General features: G+C 53.7%; 1 protein-coding gene across 2 annotated transcripts in view; it reads left to right on the top strand.

The window, feature by feature from the left end:
- Window positions 1-18943, top strand: part of CAPN2 (calpain 2) — a 59191-nt gene that overhangs the window by 32564 nt on the left and 7684 nt on the right. The window contains exons 3-15 of one of the 2 annotated variants that reach the window (XM_023632677.2): window positions 2054-2172; window positions 3218-3351; window positions 4458-4626; window positions 5867-5950; window positions 7389-7474; window positions 8306-8380; window positions 8806-8966; window positions 10868-11037; window positions 12761-12772; window positions 13382-13593; window positions 15572-15608; window positions 16615-16680; window positions 17892-17949. In XM_023632677.2, the coding sequence (XP_023488445.2) occupies window positions 2054-2172; window positions 3218-3351; window positions 4458-4626; window positions 5867-5950; window positions 7389-7474; window positions 8306-8380; window positions 8806-8966; window positions 10868-11037; window positions 12761-12772; window positions 13382-13593; window positions 15572-15608; window positions 16615-16680; window positions 17892-17949 (1383 nt within the window). Of the gene's footprint in view, window positions 1-2053; window positions 2173-3217; window positions 3352-4457; window positions 4627-5866; window positions 5951-7388; window positions 7475-8305; window positions 8381-8805; window positions 8967-10867; window positions 11053-12760; window positions 12773-13381; window positions 13594-15571; window positions 15609-16614; window positions 16681-17891; window positions 17950-18943 lie in introns of both variants that reach the window. The other variant, XM_070256022.1, reaches the window with a different exon arrangement.

The following is an 18943-nucleotide window of genomic DNA, read 5'->3' as shown; positions in this document are numbered from 1 at the left end:
AGGCCGCCGAAGCAGAGTGCCTGAACTTAACCACTGTGCCACTGGGCTGGCCCCAACACCACACCTTTTAAACTCTTAACTTGTACTGTTGGTGGCGCACTTAACCACCCAAGCCTTGTTATCCTCAGCTTTAACATGGAGATGGTAATAGTGCCATCCTCATAGAGCTGTTGTGAGAAATAAACAAGATAATGAATGCGAAGCCCTTAGAACAGCGCTGGCACATAGGAAGGGCTCAATAAATAATGGCTATTGCCCAAGTTCCCCTAGCTACTGCAGGCCCTTGTAGTCCTGCATAATGGGTAAGGAAACAGGCAAGTTATCAGTGAGAAGTCCAAGGCAGGTCTGGCTTCAGGTACGGCTTGATTCAGGGACTCAAGTGATGACACCAAGTCATAGTTTCTCTCTCTCCATCTCCCAGCCCCCATTTTCCCCTGAGTTGGCTCCATTCTCAGACAGGCTGTTCCTCCCAAAGAAGCAAGATGGCTTCAGCAGCAGCAGACCATCCATCATTGTAGAGTCAATGCAGTAGAAAAGGGCCACTTCCACCCTCGCCAAAGCCCCAGGAAAGGTCTCATGGCACCTCATCGGCTCTGGCTGGGTCACAGTGCATTCCCCAAGCCAACCACTGAAGCCAGGGGAATCCGATGCCTGGATTGCCACAGCCCCACCTCTGGGAACTGGGGACAGGGTCACCACCACTGAAACCACAGATTGTGAATGCAGAGGGGCTGGTTTCTCAGAGGGACGTCGGTGTCACCAGGAGGAGGGCAAAAGGCTGCTCAGTGGAAAACTACAGGTGAACCCACAGCACCCACCCAATGGAAGGAGCCACAGGGTTTGTTTAACTTCCTGACTAATTGGGGAGGGATGTGTCTCCACTTATTACCAAGCTGTCACTGGCATATGTAAGGAGCTATAAGCATCATTTCTAAATGTTACAGGACAATCTAGTTCAAGAACTATTGACCAGAATGCAAAGAACTCGGTGGACTTCAGTAACATTTTTAACAGACCTGCCAATTGGTAAAAATAAATCCAACAGTTAAACTCATCTGAGGCTATTTCCTATTATTGTCATGGGAAATTGTTGGAAAGGGCACATTCCTTACGAATGGAGTGAACTTCCTCATCCTCTTTCCAGACCCCCCTCAGTCGAGTCTCCTCATTTGGTGGTAAACGTGACCCCCACCCACAAACCATCTTGTGCTGTTGCTGGCACCAGCTCGCTTCTACCCACATGGAATGGTCTTGGTGCTTGCCATGCTGAGCATCTACCACCGGTGCCAGATGGGTGTGCGTGCTTTACACACGTGCTCACACAGTTATCCACGTGTCACGGAGAAGGGTGTTGGAGGCTCAGGGAGGAGCCAGGCTAACTGACCAGCGGCCCATCTGATGTCCCCATCCTCATCCCCCACTACATGGTGCCCACTCACATCCCAGAAGGGACCTGTGTGTGTGTGTCCTCGCCCATCCTCGGGACACAGCCCAGCCCCATGCACCTGCTCCTCTGACTCCTGGCTCTTGGTTTGCATCTCTCAGACCTTCCTGCCATTGGACTGCCTGCTGCTTTCTGCCCTTGCCTCTGCACCCTTCTCCCCGGGAGGAGATCCACAACATTCGACCACTTCCATTTATCGCCACGTTTCCTTCCTCTCACTCAAACGCACCTTTAAAGCCTGTGTTCTCAGAAGCCTCTGCTGCCGAGCTGGACTCACCATCTGCAGATGCTCTCAGCTGAGTGCCTCCAGTATGCCAGGCACGGGGCCAGGCTATGAGGACACAGTCCAGCCATCACAGAGTTCTGGTCTTTCAAGGAATAACTGCTCCCATCTCATCCAAATACTCACAACAAAAACTTTCTCCCTCAGCATTCCCCTCAAAGCATCGCCCTGACCCTCCCACCTACCCCCACAAGAGGACCGTCTGAAACCTGGCTCTGTATCTGCATGGCTCGCCTTAGGCTTCAGGCTCCCAGAGGCAGCGACAACATATCTGATGTCCTCTCGGCATAATTCTCTGATGAGAGCTCCCGGCTCTGTGTTCACAGGTGACTGCTGGCTGCTGGCAGCCATTGCCTCTCTCACTTTGAATGAAGAAATCCTGGCTCGAGTGGTCCCCCTAAACCAGAGCTTCCAGGAGAACTATGCAGGCATCTTCCACTTCCAGGTAACTTAATGGCTGGCTCAAGCTTCTCCTCAACAGGTCCTGGGGGCTAGGAACAGGTCCTGGAAGCTAGGAGCAGGTCCTGGGGGCTAGGAGCAGGTCCTGGGGGCTAGGAGCAGGTCCTGGGGACTAGGAACAGATTCTGGAAGCTAGGAACAGGTCTTGGAAGCTAGGAACAGGTCCTGGGGGCTAGGAGCAGGTCCTTGGGGCTAGGGACAGGTCCTGGGGGCTAGGAGCAGGTCCTGGGGGCTAGGAACAGGTCCTGGGAGCTAGGAACAGGACCTTGGGGCTAGGAACAGGTCCTGGGGTCTAGGAGTAGGTCCTAGAAGCTAGGAACAGATTCTGGAAGCTAGGAACAGGTCCTGGGGGCTAGGAACAGATCCTGGGGGCTAGGAGCAGGTCTTAGAAGCTAGGAACAGATTCTGGAAGCTAGGAACAGGTCCTGGGGGCTAGGAACAGGTCCCCTGGCTTGGCTGAGTTCATCAGTCCCCAGTGTTGCAGACTCCTATGACCAGTGCTGTTCTCCAGGACACTGAGAGACAGCAGGAAGCTCCCTGGCCTGCCTCTGACACAGGAACTCTTGAAAATGGCAGTGGGGGCCTCTTGGGATGTGCAAGGAGGGAAGTAGAACACAGTGCTTAGGAAGTAATTTCCAAGTTTTAACAAAAAGTTTATTTGAGGTCAGAGGCAAAACATTAAGCTATTCTTCACTCTCCTCCTTTTATACTGGTGAATGAGAAATAATGTTGGAAAGCATAAAGTGCAGGGCAGGATGCTCGAGAGGTGGGTGTGGATTTGGAGGGAAGGACAAGCGCTTCTGTCCGAGTGCTTCTGTCCGAGGATTTGCCTGCAGGAGGAGAGTTGGGAGGAACATCTCCCAGGGTGGGCTCATGAAACCTACACCAAGCACTTCATGCTCAGCTGACCCCAAATAAATGGTTTGATAGGGGAAAAGGGCAGGAGGGAGCCTGATGCAACTTAGGCTCGGGGTCCCCATGCTGCTGCCAGCTCCCCCTCCAGCCCCCCCCCTCCCTCCCCTGTCCCGCAGTTCTGGCAGTACGGCGAGTGGGTGGAGGTGGTGGTGGACGACAGGCTGCCCACCAAGGACGGGGAGCTGCTCTTCGTGCACTCAGCAGAGGGCAGCGAGTTCTGGAGCGCCCTGCTGGAGAAGGCGTACGCCAAGTAAGTGACTGTGCCCTTCCCTCGGGCTGCCTGCCCCCAGCTGCCCTGGATTCTGGAAAAACAGGAACTATTCAAGGACTACGTTGAGTGGAAGTTCTATTCTATACAAGGACCACTTTGGCCAAAACTCGGCTCCCAATTCAAGGAGATAATGCATGCATAATGTGGTACCTGGCCACATTCGGCACTGATAAATGACAGCTATTGCCATTTTTAACCAAAAGCACAGGAACAAGTTAGGGTACTGAGTGTGCTGGCCTCGAGAAGGCCCTCTACTTCCTTGGCAGGTCCTTGGCAGGTCATGTTACATTTTTGTCGGCTAAATACAGCAAAGAGTTTTTGCCAGTGGGCAAAACTATCCATTGCGGAGGTATGGAAATTTGCCCAGAATCTATGGTGTCTCTGATTAGAAATGGTTTCCCATACTCCTCCCAGCTGTGACCCACCCAGGTGGCCCAGAATCAAGCTTGTCCGGCACCTAGCAGTGCCCGTTCTCAGCAGGAAGGCCCATGGCAGCCCCTCTCCAGAATGGCCTCGTCCTGGCCGTGCATCTGGGACCCCTCCATTAAAGTGACCAGCTCTAAGGCGTCAGGGGACTTCTGTTCCTTACAGCCCCTTCCAGGGAGGCCGGCAGGGGTTCACAACCCAGCTGTGGGAATCTGGGGTCTGAGACCCGCTTCTAGGTCACATGCTCAAACAGTAGTTAGAGAAGCCACAGGAGGCCCACACTGGCAGTGAGGAGCAATTAGCCCCCCAACACAGTGCCTACGATGCAGGGAACTGCTCTCATTATTGAATTATCTTTTTTAAAGCTCTAAATGCCACACAGCTAACTAGCAAACCTCCCCTTTCCTGTGAGGATGTAGGGAGAATCAATACGAGAGATTGGACCAAATAGTCTCCTAGGTCCTTCCAACCCTAAGGTTCTATGAGATTTTCAACACATTTCACAAAGTACTAGGGAAATGGTAACCATGGAGATGCTAACTTGCCCTCGTGGGCACCACGAGATGGAGAAAAAGCCAAGGAGAATCTGAGCAGAGGGGACATTTGGAGAGGCAGGAGCATCAGCACCAGGTGGCAGCAGCATCTGTTCCCTCCTGTAGGATCAATGGGTGTTATGAGGCACTCTCGGGGGGCGCCACCACCGAGGGCTTCGAGGACTTCACCGGAGGCATCGCTGAGTGGTACGAGTTGAGGAAGGCCCCTTCCAACCTGTTCAAGATCATCCAGAAGGCTCTGCAGAAAGGCTCTCTCCTTGGCTGCTCCATTGATGTAAGTCCAGGCCTCTCTCCCCAACCCCACCACCCCTGTCTGCCCTAGCTCAAATGAGCCTCCAGTGGTGCCCATGGCAACCCATTAACCCATCCCTTGTCCACCATATTGCGTTATTACCTTGAACCCAGGGGTTGCAAGGCAACAGTCAGCCTGTCTGGGGTATAACTGATGGGGTTGATGGTGCCTCCAGCCCTTCCCTCTCCAATCCACTTCCCATCCTCAGCCTCTTGTGAATCACCACCTGAGACCATGGGTTCCCTGAGAGCCCCCTACCCTTTGCTGGTCCTGAGGGAAGACTGCTCCAGATGCTTCCCTCATGGGCAGGGCCTGTGCCTGGAGCCCAAGAGCCTTCTCCTTCACTGTTGCAGGGTTAATGGGCTGGTGGGAAGACTTCAGAAGGCACAGGAAGGAACCATTTCCTCATACTGGCCTTGCTGGCAAACCTCATCAGGGGAAGGGAAGTGGGCACGATGTTCTGTCCCCAAGGAGCCTCCAGGCAAAGGCCATGCTGCTCTTGAGCCCTAGCCTATCGGGACCTGGTCCCTGTGGGATGGAGATAAGAAGCTGGCTCTTGGGGCCAAAATCTCCCTCTGCCTCCGGGCAGGGATTCCCAGACTTTTTCTGCAGACCATGTTGAAGCAAAAGACTCTTTCTACTCACAGCCCTTCTTCCCGATTACCAAGACAGAAATAACAGCCTTCATCAGAATAGATGGGAGAAAGGAGTGACTTTGAGGAAGTTCTAACAGAACAGGAGCAAATTCTGAGCAGTGTAAACCGTCAGCCGGGCTGGGCCAGACCATGGAGCACGAGGGGACTCAGCGCATCTGGGCCCCCCGATGATGCCGTTTAGCGTCTGTCCTGAGCCCAGGTGCCCCGCAGAGAGGGAAATGGCGTGCCGGTCCGCCCTCGTCAGCCTGCAGAACTGTGTGAATGCACCATGCACACGTTAATGCCAGCGCTCACTCTCCCGGGTGAGGGAGGGTTGCATTTCCACTTTTCTCTGGTTGTAAATGGCGGTTCGGCCTCTGGCAGCAGCAGCGGGGGTCCTCCAGGTGGGAAAGCCCAGCTCTGCGCCCTCCCCGCCAGGCCAAGGCCCCTGCAGTGGCACGCCCTGGGTCCCGGCTGGGCTCCGGCATTGGTGGCATTTGTTGTGGGGCCAGAGTGAGCTGGGGAGAGAGGGAGGGAGGGAGGGAGGCAGGATGCAGCAGCTGGACTGATTCTTCCCATCTTTGCAGATCACCAGCGCTGCAGACTCGGAGGCCATCACCTTCCAGAAGCTGGTGAAGGGGCACGCGTACTCGGTCACCGGCGCCGAGGAGGTAACGCCGGCGGGGATTTCTCTCCCTGACACGATGACCAAAAGCCTATTTTTGCCTGTGCCTGCCCAGGGCGGGGCCCCGGGTTTCCACAGCAGTTTCTAAACAGTCCTGCATTCCTGAGGCTCAGACGGGACTCAGCCCCTGTCCCTTCCGGAGCCTCGGCCGCTGGCGCGCGCTGCCCCCTGGTGGCCGCGGGGGCCCCCCGCCAGGCGCGCGCCCTGCTTCTCCTTAGTTTTAGAATTGCCTTCCTCTTCGAGACCAGCTAGAAATAATAAAACGATACTTTGCATCATCTGTGGAGTGTTTTAGACTGTTTAAAATGCTTTCACATTTGATGTCACAAACGTATTGGCGCCCAAAATTAGTGTTCAAATCTGACTCTGAGCAAGTTATTTAACCTCTCTGCCCCTTGGTTTCCTCATCTTTAAAGTAGAAATAATAATAATATCCACTGTGAGGTTGTTCTGGTGATTCAGACAGGTTAACATATGCAAGGTGCTCAGACCGTGCCTGAGACATTGTATCTAAGTATGTAGCTGTCCTTGCTGCTGTTACTATTATCATTATAAATATTAGCAGTCCAAGTTCACTGTTAAGTACGAAACTCAGACTAGACCCCAGGTCTTCTGACATGTCCAGTGTTTTGTTGTTGTTTTTTTTTTTTTTTTACTTTGAATTTTTGTTTTATTCTCCCACACGTATACACACATCTTTTTATTTTGAGAAATGTCAAGTCTACAGAAAAGTTGAAAGAATAGTGTAATAAACGCAAATGCTATTTCTCTAGCATTCATAGATTCAATCAGTGTTAACATTTTGCCACATCTGTTTTGTTTCTCTTAGCGTGTGTACTTTTTTTCTGAGCCATTTGAGAGCCATTTGCAGATGTCCTGACCTGTCATTTCTTACATAATCCCAGTACTACCATCATGCCCAAGAAAATAAACATTAATTCAATAACGTCATCTAATATATAGTCTGTATTTACATTTTCCCAATTGCCCCAAAATATCCTTTATCGCACCCCCCTCCCCCATCCAGGATTCATGCTCTGTGTTTGCTCGTTATCACCAGTGTTCATTTGACAGGCGGTGAAGCTTCCCTGAGCTCCTGGAACAAAAGTGCATCCTATTATAGTCTCTTAGACTGAGGTTCAGAGGTCAAGCGCCAGTGCAGAGTCTAGAATAAGTGCATGTGTGCCTCGGGCTCAGGACAGAGCTTGAAGAGCCTGGGTCCTCCAAAGGCCAGATCCTGGGAGCTGTCAAAGCTGGGCAGCAGCGAGATTTCTGGGGGTCAAGCCCTTCTCCTGTTCGTGACCCCCTTATAACATGGACTCAACCCCCCATGGCTCATGGCGAAGGGGGCTTTGGGCCCAGGAACCCCTGGGCCTGGCTTACGCTCACCATCTCCCTCTTCTCCTCATGTAATCCTCCCACAGGTTGAAAGCAGTGGAAGCCTGCAGAAGCTGATCCGCATCCGAAATCCCTGGGGAGAAGTGGAGTGGACCGGGAGGTGGAATGACAAGTGAGGAGGGCGCAGGCTGAGGGCGGGGGCTGCATTCTCCTGGGGGGCTCTGGGGAAATGAAGAGAGAGGAAGGCCTGGAGGCTGCGCTGAGGGATGAAGAGCCACAAGCACAGGCCCACGGGGCAGGTGGTCCCCCAAGACTCCCCAGCACCGCGCAGCAGGCTGGGTGCCTCTGTACAAGGCCCAGGGCTCCTGGGATGATGCTCATTCCTTTATCACCTTCCCTAGCTCAGAGTCACCCAGCTATTGGACCCTCAGGGGAAAAAATACCCCCACCTTCCCCCAAGCGCTGTTCTTTTCCAAGGTGTAAACTCTGTGCCTAAGGCCCGAGAGGAGCCCCTCTGTTGATTTCCGGGACTCCTGGCAGGCCTGTTAGACCTTGGGCCTTTGGGCTATTCCTCCTGCTCCCCCACAGCCCAGCACCTACAGTTCCTCCAGCTTTTTCTTGGCCTGTTGCAGGCAACCTCCACCACGGCAGAGAGACACCTGCCAGGGCCTCCAGGTTCGCTGCAGAGGCCAAGATGAGCCACTCCTCATCACATCTTCAGTTGTCCCTAAAAAGAGCTGCCAGGCCCCATCTCATTGGGCCACAGATGCTATGTCATCTCCCTCTGATGGGCTGGGTCCATTTTCTGGACTCTTCCTTGCCACCATCTTCCAGGATAAAGCATCTTCTTACCTTGCTCTCCTGCCACTCTTAGCCACGTGTGTGTTACTTACTGGGGTCTGGGCTCTCAGAGAGGAGAGAATGTGCCCCTGCTCCTCAGCTTTGGGGAGCCTTGGGCAAAACTCATGATTTCTAATGCCTTTCCCATGCCTTGGTTTTCCAGCTGCCCAAACTGGAACACTGTCGACCCAGAGGTGAGGGAAAGGCTGACGAGACGGCATGAAGACGGAGAGTTCTGGTAAGATTGCTCGAGGCTTCCGGGAAAGAGGTGTCTTCCCCAGTGATCTTGACCAGGAAACTAGCGATATTATCACGTGGAGGGCACAGGGGCTTGGGGTCCTGGTTTTGTCATTGTTTTAAATTCACTGTAAGACCCTCAACAAAAATTCTTAAACCTCCATAATTTGTACCTCTCAACAACGGGGTTTAAAAGCGAGCAGCTTCACAGAGAGTAACTAGCTCAAAGTCACCAGAAAGTGGCACCTCCAGGCCTGGAATTCGCACCTTCTGGTTGTGGACCTGGTGGCCATTGGGCCCCGAGGTGCTCTCTCCAGGCCGCTCTGCGTGGCCTTGACTGGCTCCTAGTCTGGCCTTGGGCAGAAGGTCCAGGCTTCTCAGTGGGGCCTCTTGTAACCTGGATGCCTGCGTCCCTGCTTCCGCCAGGATGTCCTTCAGCGACTTCCTGAGGCACTACTCTCGCCTGGAGATCTGCAACCTGACCCCCGACACCCTCACCAGCGATTCCTACAAGAAGTGGAAACTCTCCAAGATGGACGGGAACTGGCGGCGGGGCTCCACGGCAGGAGGCTGCAGGAACTACCCAAGTAAGGCCCACTGCCACACGGGGCTGCAGAGGCCACGGCCCCCTCCCCGCACCTGCTGTGCCACACCCAGCCTGGCAGCCTCTGCTCCCCAACCCTCCCCTTCTCCCTGAGTCTCCGTCTCAATACCCATCTCTGTTCTCTCGGCCCCATCACCTTGCACTCACTTGCCTCCCTACTCAGGCAGAACCCAAGACTGGCTATTTCTGTGACATCTTCTCCTGGCCCTAGATTCCCAGTATCGTGGCCCTCCGCCACAGCCACTGAGGCCGCGCTCAATCCCAATTCAGGCCCATGGGCTGCTTTACCCACCCTCAGCCCTAGCAGCCTCGCCATGCGAGGGAACCTCACCCACTGGGCCTCCGCGGACGCAGGCCCTGGTTGTGCCCAGCAGCCCTCTCAGTCGATTCCTTTAGCAGATGTGGACTGGGCCCTGTCCAGATGAGTGAGGGTTTCTCCTCTGGTCCATCCTTCGTTGATTCCCTGGGGCTTTTCTGCCATGAGGACCCAGTCCTCCCCTCCCTTCTCCCCCCGAGAAATTGCTAATCATGATGACATCTGCCAATTATGGAACACACACTGGGCAGAGAGAGAGGACAAATGATACATGTATATATATAATTCTATTTAATCTTTGCAACAAATTTCTGAGGCAGGTAGTTCATTATCATCTCTCTTTAAGGTGAGGGGACTGAGGCCTGGAGAGGTTAAGTGACTTGCCCAAAGCTGCACAGCTTTCCAGGATTTGAACCCAGGCCATCTGACTGTGGAGTCAGTGTTTAAGAGCTGTGGTGGCATGTCGCAGTCATATGCTGATGGTCTGTTACAGATGAGCAGGCTGAGGCTCCGAGTGGCATACCTGGGCCACAGAGCAAGCAGTCAGCCTGGATTAGGTGACTGACCTCTAGCTCTGGTGCTTTTAATCCTTTGCCCCAAGGGTGCAGCCACCAAGTGGCAGTTCCAGAGGTGCTGGCAAGGCCCTCTGCCCCAGACAAAAATCTCTCTCCTACCCACTAGGTCAGGGATCAGCAAACTCCCTAAAGGGCCAGAGTGCAAATACTTTTGGCTTTGTGGACCATTCCATCTCTATGGCAACCACTCAACTCCCCTGCCATAGCCCAGAGGCCGCCGTACCTAAAGGAATGGACGTGGCTGTGTGCCAGTAAAACTTGATTTGCAAAAACAGGCAACTAGCAGCCCACAGAGCCATAGTTCACCCACGCCTGCTCGAGATGACGCCTTTATTTCCACAGTTAGAGTTTTATCCCATTAGGTAAGGGAAGACAAGTGACATAACTATCCTTAAACATGAGCGAACCTCAGGTCCTTCCTGTAAATGGGTTTTGGAAGTGGGCAGGGCAGAAACATCGTGGGAGTGGGCCAGGGGACAGACCCAGGAGGACAAGGGACACAGGACGAGAGGCTGAAACTGTGCACAGGCTGTCCCTGGCTCTGGGTTCACTGAGGGGGTGCAGGAGCCGGTCCCCGAGGCTCAGCCGGGTGAGTGTCTGACCTCCACGTTAGTGCCTGGTGAGGGGAAGGCTCCGGGAGGGAGGCCCAGCTCCAGCCACGCTGTTCCAGGTGACAGACCGATCCCCAAGACCAGCCAGCCTGCGGGCGAGTGGGAGAGCAGCAAGGGGAAGCTTCTAATTCAGGTCCCCGTGAGGTTCAGGCAAGTGTGGGCCGTCCTATCTCCACGGCCCACCAGCGTCCATTCCCACCCTGACGGGGTCTGGACTCTGGTCCTTCTGCCCCGCCGTCTCCCTCATCTCCATCCCTCTCCCAGTAGCATCCCTCCCGGGAGACCAGGCCCCACCTCAGAGCGCCTCCTCCCCCATGCACACCTGCTCAGGGCAGGGCCCCTGTGTCCTGGGCTACTGACCCCAGCCCCTCTCTGGCCACAGATACTTTCTGGATGAACCCGCAGTACGTGATCAAGCTGGAGGAGGAGGACGAGGACCAGGATGATGGGGAGAGTGGCTGCACCTTCCTGGTGGGCCTCATCCAGAAGCACCGGCGGCGGCAGAGGAAGATGGGCGAGGACATGCACACCATTGGCTTTGGCATCTACGAGGTGTGGGCGGGACGGGTGGAGCTCCCACCTGCCCTTCCTCCTCTGCTCATCCCAGCCCCCGCCAGGAAGGCCAAGCCCAGAAGCAGAACTAGAGATGGGACCCCGGTCAGGGAGCTTGGCCAAGGAAAAGCAAAGCCACGGGCCTGGCCAGTCTTAGACGACTCGCTGGGAGGTCCCTGTGTCACCAGGAAGCTCCCCCCACAGCCGGCTTCCTGGTGATTCCTCTCTTTCAAACGGCCTCCATGGCCCTTCTTACATCCCCCAGGCCTGGCGCTCTGGTGGGCCCACCCACTCCAAAGACCAGAGAAGGCTTAAGCTGAGGACAGAACTTACGGGACTCCACCAGGAAATGCTGTGAGGGCAGCCACCAAGCCAATGGTCCAGCTGGTCAGAGCCCAGCAGTGGATGGCCTGGGAAGTGGAGAGCTCAGGACAGGGGAATAATTGGTCATTATGCTCCCCACCCAGGCCCTCTGACTGCCCGCACGTCCCTCTGTCTTTCCATACCAAATTAAAGAACAGCCCAGCATGGCCGCAGTCAGGAGGCAGCCACATTATTGCCTCCTCTGCCCCTCTGGGGCTGGGGAGGCGAGAACTGACCCAACATGCTGGTCCCTGGACCTTCCCACTCCTTTCTGCAGCATAGAACAGAGCTGCTCCCAGCCCTGGGTCAGCAGGGGGAGAAGAGGGGAGCAAAGAAGACTCCAGGCAGCTGAAGTGGGGTGCACTTTGGTTTGATGGGTTGAGCCCAGCGATGTGCTGGAGCCAGCCCCCCAAAGCTGAGTGCCCCTCTTTTCCCAGCCCCACTTTCGGTGAGGTCACACCGGCAGCCTGAAAGTGGCTGTGGTGGAGGGGGGAGTAGTTACACCTTGGAAATTAGCAAATACTATGAATCGGGGCTCCCACCCTCCCCCGAGAGCCCGTTTCCCGGCGCACCACGGGTAGGAGTCAGACAGGGTGTCAGGAGACGGCTGTCTGTGCTGTCGTCTCTGGCAACATGGCCACCCCCGATGGGACACTGATCTGCCTGTTCACTCACCAAGAAGTGGAGTAGGGAAACACCATCAGCTCTAAAAATGCAGACAATTCCTAGCCCCTCAGTCTCTGAAATGGGAGCTGAGGACTTCAGATCTCAAAAGAACTCTAAGGAAACTGTAAACTGATTGTGACATAACCCACCCCCACCCCACCACCTCGTGGGCTTTCAGAGCTGGGGAAGGGCCTGGGTGATCATTTGGTCCCATTTTAGAGATTAAGAAACTGAGGCCAGAGAGGGGAAGTGACTTCTCCAAGGAAAGACAGGATGTGGCCCACAAGCCTGGAACTGACGCCTGCTGGCTCCTACCCCAGAGTGACGCATCTCGCCATTCTGCCTCCTCCTGGGGCGCGGCCCTGCTTGTCCTGGGTGGGAGGTGGAGTGTGGGCATTGCCACAGCTGGCTGGGTGACCTTAGATAAGTCACTTCACAGCTCTGAGCCTGGGTTTCATGCTCAATAATAGGAATGGTGCTTAAGGGTTCATTCACATTATTGGGTCATAAGATGATTTTTTTTTCAATGTGGGGATGCTTTGAGTTCCTTGGAAAATAATTAGTATGTTGACTTGGTTAATATTGCTCAAGCTACAGAGAAAGAGGGTGGCAAAGGAGACAGTGCCAGTGATGGCATTTCCAGATGCAGCTCTCCCAGAATCTAAATTAAGCAGGCTCTCCTTTCTCTTCGCAGGTTCCGGAGGAGGTACGTCTGGCATGCGTCAGCCCCATCCCTGGGGGCTCAGGTTCGCCAACAAGGAAAAGGCACAGACTGCCAGCCCAAGCCCAGTTAGTGCAATAACTGATCCATAGCGGTGTGTGTCTGTAAGGGCCACAGTTACTCCAGGGGACACTCAGGGCGCTCCGGCCCCCAGCAATAACTTCTGTCAGAGCCTGGCAATGCCATTGGTGGCATGCTGGACTTTTCAGACTGACCGCACCTATTTAGAAGCTGGGCCCCCTTCTCCGCCCTGCTCCTCTTTGCTTCTATTAGTGGGTCCGCCACATAACTAGCTGATTCCTGCCGTGTGCACACACTCCAGACATCCCTGAGAGTCGCTTAGAGGAGGGCCCAGGACCTCCATGGGGACAGATGGGGCCTCTCTGCAAGCGAAGTTGAGTGAATATGGGGTCCCCTGTTGCCTGTGCCTCTTACATCCTCAGTGGGTGTTCCTTGTTTTCGGTAGAAAGTTTGCTTTTTCTGTAAAGTGATCCAGACGTTGTCGCTGCGATCCTTTTATTTCAATGAGTGGAAATGACCCAGATTGGGAGCCCCTCCACTCTCTACTCCCACTTGTTTCTGTTTACTCATCAGTTACTTGGACAGACCAACATCCATCTCAGCAAGAACTTCTTCCTGACGCACCGAGCCAGGGAGCGGTCAGACACCTTCATCAACCTCCGGGAGGTGCTTAACCGCTTCAAGTTGCCCCCGGGGGAGTACATTATCGTGCCGTCCACCTTCGAACCCAACAAGGACGGAGACTTCTGCATCCGGGTCTTTTCCGAAAAGAAAGCTGACTACCAGTAGGTCGTTCTGCCTCCTCTCCCCTCTCCCCTGCTTGTTCGTGTCACTGGCCTGTTCTGAACCCACGCAGAGCTCTTTACTCCTCTGAACGTCAGTTTCTTTTTCTGTAACACCTGCCTGCTTTGAAGGGTTACTGTGGGGGTTTAATACATCGAGGGACTTTTAGTTTTATTCTCAGCTAAGCAAAGAAAATAGCCACTCAGGATATTTTTGGTAGGAAAGGGGTAGTTGAGGAGCAAATTGCAGAATCTAATTTCACAGTCGTGTCTCTGAATGATCAAGTTGTCATTTTCACTTTAACGATCCATAGTAGACTCTCTATGAACCCAATGCCATCAGTTGGAGAGATCCGGGCAGTGCTGGTCTGTCTAATCCTTGTTTTCCCAGTTGACCAGCCTGGGGGAGACAAGTGTAAACGACAGTCTCAATGGTCTCTGTCTTCACAACCTGTCCCCATTACAGCCCAGCTCCCTCCCACCTTGCTTATTGGATCCCAGCTATTTGGGGACCCTTTATGGCTCATGCCACTGTCAGTATGGCCTCAATTCACCACGGCTTCTGCCGCTTCAGCTGCTGCCTCAACCCTGTCTATTCCGTTGGGCGCTTGATTGCAAGAGACATAATCAGCCTTGGGCAACTTAAGCACAAGGAGATTTACTGAAAGGCCCCGGGGAATCTAGAGCTGATGGGAGGCGGCGGGGGGACCAGATAGGGAAGAGCAGGGGCCAAGGGTGTGCTGGAGGGCTGGGGTGTGGGAAGCGGGGACATGGCAACTGCTGTGTCGCCTCTGACCTGTGCCACGTGCTGAGATCCAAAGACCCAGTAGAGTGTGTCAGGTGGCCTCTGTAAGCCCGCCTACAGAGGGGAGAGGGCAGTGGGAGGAGAAGCGGGGAATGACCCGTGCTGCAGGACAATGCACGGCAGAGAAGGAGTTTCCCCTGAGAAAACTGGGGTGCTGTTAAGGTGACGGAACAGTGCTGGGCAGCTGCAGACCAGTTCCTGCCACGGACAGGTCCCCTCCTTTGCTAGAGCTTCACGGGAAGGGGCCCGCTCTCAGCTCTCAGGATCCTGGGAGGAATCCTGGCACATCCAGTTTACCACTGACAAGGAAATGGGGACCTGACTGGTGCCATTGCAATGACACCGTCCTGTGTCAACCCCAGGACTCTCCCTCCCTGCCAACCACAAGCCACTATCCACGGAAACTCCCACCCCCTCAATTTTCCTGCTCTCCAGGGGAGCTGCCCACCATGGCGGGACACCCCCACCCCACAAAGGTGCCTGCCTTTCCTGTCCCAGGATATTAATCCTTCTGCTGCAGGCTCCAACTGTCAGCACCAAGAGTCCCATATCCTTTCCCCTGTGAGGTGTCGGCACCGCAGAATGGGACTCTCAGTGTAAGATGCAGGGGCACAGGGAAGACCCTCCTAAGCTTAACTGCCCTCACATGGAGCAGAGGGACCCACACACAGGACTGTGCACGGGATAAATGACCACTGCCTGAATTGAAATCTCACACAGGCCTCTGCACTGCCTGCCTGCTCCAACCCTAAGCAGAACCCATAGGCAGCGGTGTCCATTGCCTGATTCTCAGTTTGAAAGATTTACCATGGCAAAGAGTGTTTCCAGTGGAACTGAAAGCGGTTCCCTGAGGCCAGGACCGGAGTGAGTGGTCCAGAGTCCCAGCACCCTGCTGCCCGGGAAGACCGTGCTGTCTGATGAAGACCAAAACCCAGCCAACGGTAGAATCTCCGGCTCTCCAAGTTGTTTCGGCCACAAATCTTCCTTGGATCATTGCTGCCTTAATTTCTGCTACGCGGGGGACGTGTTAGCACAGAAACTCAGGGCACAGAGAAATCCCCTCTGCCCACCCCATGCTGGATTCAACGTCAACTTCCACTTTAGCAGGGATTTCTGCAACGTTTCTTTTCACCCTCACCTCCCTTCCAGTAACACATCATTTCCTTCTCTTTCCAGAGTTGTTGATGATGAAATCGAGGCCAACCTTGAAGAGGTACTTGTAGCTCCTTGAATTTCACCCACTCTGTCCTGGCCAACGCAGGGAGCAGAGGAACAAACATGATCCCAAGGGTTTAGGAGGCCCCCAGGACTTCATGAACACAGCTTGAAACGGAAGACACATCCCTGCCGCGGGGGGCCCATGAGTGCCTCCTGCAGCGGCTCTGGCCGCTGTGTTGGGCCTGAGCAGTCCCCTGCCCGTTAGGGCGGAGTTAGCCCATGTGCATGCGGGGTGCTGTGGAGAAGGACGGGACACCAGTACTGCACTGATCCGTGCGAGGTGCTTGTCACTCTCCCTTCCAGGCCTCAGTTTCCTCATCTGTAAAATGAGAGTACTGGATGACAAGATTTCTCAGGTTGCCCAGAGTTCTAAGTGTTGTGATTGAGCGGTAAATCCCAAAGGGCTTTGAGGGGTACAACTCAGGAACTTCAAATAGGCCCAACCACAACAAATCCAAAGTTGAGGAAGGACAGCACCACAGAGGAGGGAAGTCTGCTCCCTACTGTCCCAGGACCTGGGTGGTGTGATCATCATTGACCCCTCACTTTCCTAAGGTCTGTGCTTGTCCTGTGTCCTCAGTAGGAGACCCAACAATTTCAGAGAGCCTCATGGGCTTGTGCCCACCAGCCACTGCCAAAATCCTTCTAGAACATTCCAGCTAGTCTTTTTTACTTCTGAATCCCCATTAGAGTAGATCATAAAAGGCCCTTTTGGTTAAATGATTAAGAAGATACGTGTGTGAGAAATTAGAGTTTAACTCCTTCCCACATAGTTTCTATTCCCTCTCCTGTGTTTTAACTAGAAAAGGAATTTCTTGTATTAATTCTTCACACCATGCCTTATTGCAATCCCAGTAACCTTAGAATTCAGGCCCAAGAGGTGGAGAAGGGGAACCGTGATCGGGGAGGGGCGGCTGCCCCGGGAGAGAGGGCAGGCAGGCCCCCTGGCGTCATTCTTTGCTTGGGTCAATTGTTTCTTACTTCTGTGCCTCACCTTCCAGATCAACGTCAGTGAGGACGACATTGAAGATGGATTCAAGAAGCTGTTTGCCCAGTTGGCCGGGGAGGTAGGTGTTCCCCGGTCTCTATGCTCTTCACTCTGGTTGAAAAGACAGTCTTTCCCCTCAGGGAGCCTTCAGTTTCAAAGGGGAGAGGAAACAAACAACAAAACAAAGAAATTGCAAATTAACTCCGACTTCTGATCAGATTCCTCGCCCATGTCCTCCCCAGGACCCCTGAGCGATGCCGGGGCTTCCGTTTCCGTGGTCTCTCTGGCTCTGCATTTCTCCTACCTTAGGATTCTTGGCCTCACCTTGTGGCTGTTTTCTCGGTTCCACTCAACTGAGACATGGAACTCGGCCCCTTATCCTTAATTTCCACAAAAATATTTGGGGGAACAGAAGAATGCAAGCAACTTACAACAGAGTCCTAGACTTCCCTGTTCTTAAGAAAACCCTCAGCCATTGAGGCTTTAGTCGGCTACAGATTATTCAGCCTTGTTTCTTCCCAACAACTCCAAAAAAAGTCATCCGCCTCCATTATACGGAGGATCTAGGTCCCTCCGGTGTCCACCCCAGAGCTCCTCTGGGCCTCCTCACCCAAGTGCTAAAGTAGGTGCCGGCTGCTCCCCCTGCCTCCCTCCCTCCCGGCTTCTAAGGGAACGGGGCGCCACGGAGACTTGTTTCTCCGCTGACTGAATCAAACACACACACCTGGCCCCAGCAGGCAAAAATGACCACAGTCAATCTTGCTCTTCAACAGTGGGGCTTGTCCCCCAGTGACACGACATGTGTGAGTGAATAGAGGCACATGAGCCACCTCTGAGGAGCCCTGGCTAAGAGAAAGTGCTGGGCTGGTTCCTGGAGACAGCTGGTTCTGATCAGCTTTGCAGGAAGCCAGATCTGAGTTTTAAAGGGTGAGGAAGGCATGCTGGATGGGAGGAATGGTGTGAGCGAACCAAGTCAAGTCAGACCACAGACGTGGGTAGAGTGGAGAATTTATCCTTCATCTTCTGTACGGCAACGAACTGGCGAATGAACTCTGCCTAGAGCACGCTGTACCTTACAACACTATCTGAAACACGGGCTGTGGCAGTGCCACTCCAAGTGTGTTCTGGGGAAGCAGCAGCATCTACTGGGGCTTGTTGGGAGTGCACATTCGTAGACTCCAGCCCAGACCTACGGAATGCACCTCCCAGGGGCTTGGCCGGGGCGGGCATCCATTGCTCATGTGCTGCTCCAAGGGAGCCAGTAATGATGCTCTGGTTGCACGTCCACAGGATGCGGAGATTTCTGCCTTCGAGTTGCAGACCATCCTGAGAAGAATTCTAGCAAAGCGTAAGTATCCCCTCCTTGCAAATCCTTCATCCTACTCCTCTTGCGGACTCGAGGCAACATGGGAATCCTTCCCCTTCCATGTCTTGGCTGCTGTGGCTGCACCATCGCTCCTTACAGCCACATAAATACCCCTGCCACCGCCACCATCGAAGAAGTGGTGAAGGAGGCTCTACTCGATGTGATCAAAAGAATAAAGGTTTCCAGGGTCTAGAGATGAAAGAGCACATCCAGGTTTCCGCTGCTTACTGGCTCTGTGATCTGAACAAGGGTATATAACCTCTCTGACTCTTGTTTCCTTATCTGCAAAAGAGGCTTATTACTACTTACGTCTTAGGAGTGGTTGAGCCTCTTAAATGAGGTAACGTGGAAACTGCCGAGCACAAAGACTGCGCTCCATAAATGGTGGCTATTACGATGACTAATTGGTAAGAAAAGGCTGAGTGAGCCCAGATAAGGGCAGCCAGAAGGCCTTCCAAGCCCCTGAATTTCCTGGCTGCATTTATTTAGCAGGGACCCAGTGATGGAGTGACAACATCTCACTGATCAGCCAGAATGGAAGGATCAATGGACCATCTTCTACCCAAACTAAGGGAATGGCCTTCATCTCTCAAATGTGTGTTTAAAGGAGCCAGTCTGACCACTTCTTTACTGGGAGAAATGTCACTTCATTGGAGCCAATGGGCTAGGCAAGTGACTTCAAGGCTCCAGAAAGGCCACTCTCAGCCCAAGCTGTAGGGTTTCCATGAAGAATGAATAAAACCAGATAGAGACTTGAGAAGGAGCTAGGGAGCCCTGCTTCTCACAAACCTCTTCAGCTTGTAACTATTTCTTTCTTTTTTTTTTTTTTTAAGATTTTATTTTTTCCTTTTTCTTCCCAAAGTCCCCCGGGTACGTAGTTGCATATTTTTAGTTGTGGGTCTTTCTAGTTGTGGCATGTGGGGTGCCGTCTCAGCATGGCCTGATGAGCAGTGCCATGTCCGCACCCAGGATCCAA

Source organism: Equus caballus, chromosome 30, assembly GCF_041296265.1.
Source record: "Equus caballus isolate H_3958 breed thoroughbred chromosome 30, TB-T2T, whole genome shotgun sequence".
NCBI lineage: Eukaryota > Metazoa > Chordata > Mammalia > Perissodactyla > Equidae > Equus > Equus caballus.
The sequence above is the reverse complement of the archived record's forward strand: the minus strand, read 5'-3'. Positions and strand labels throughout refer to the sequence as shown.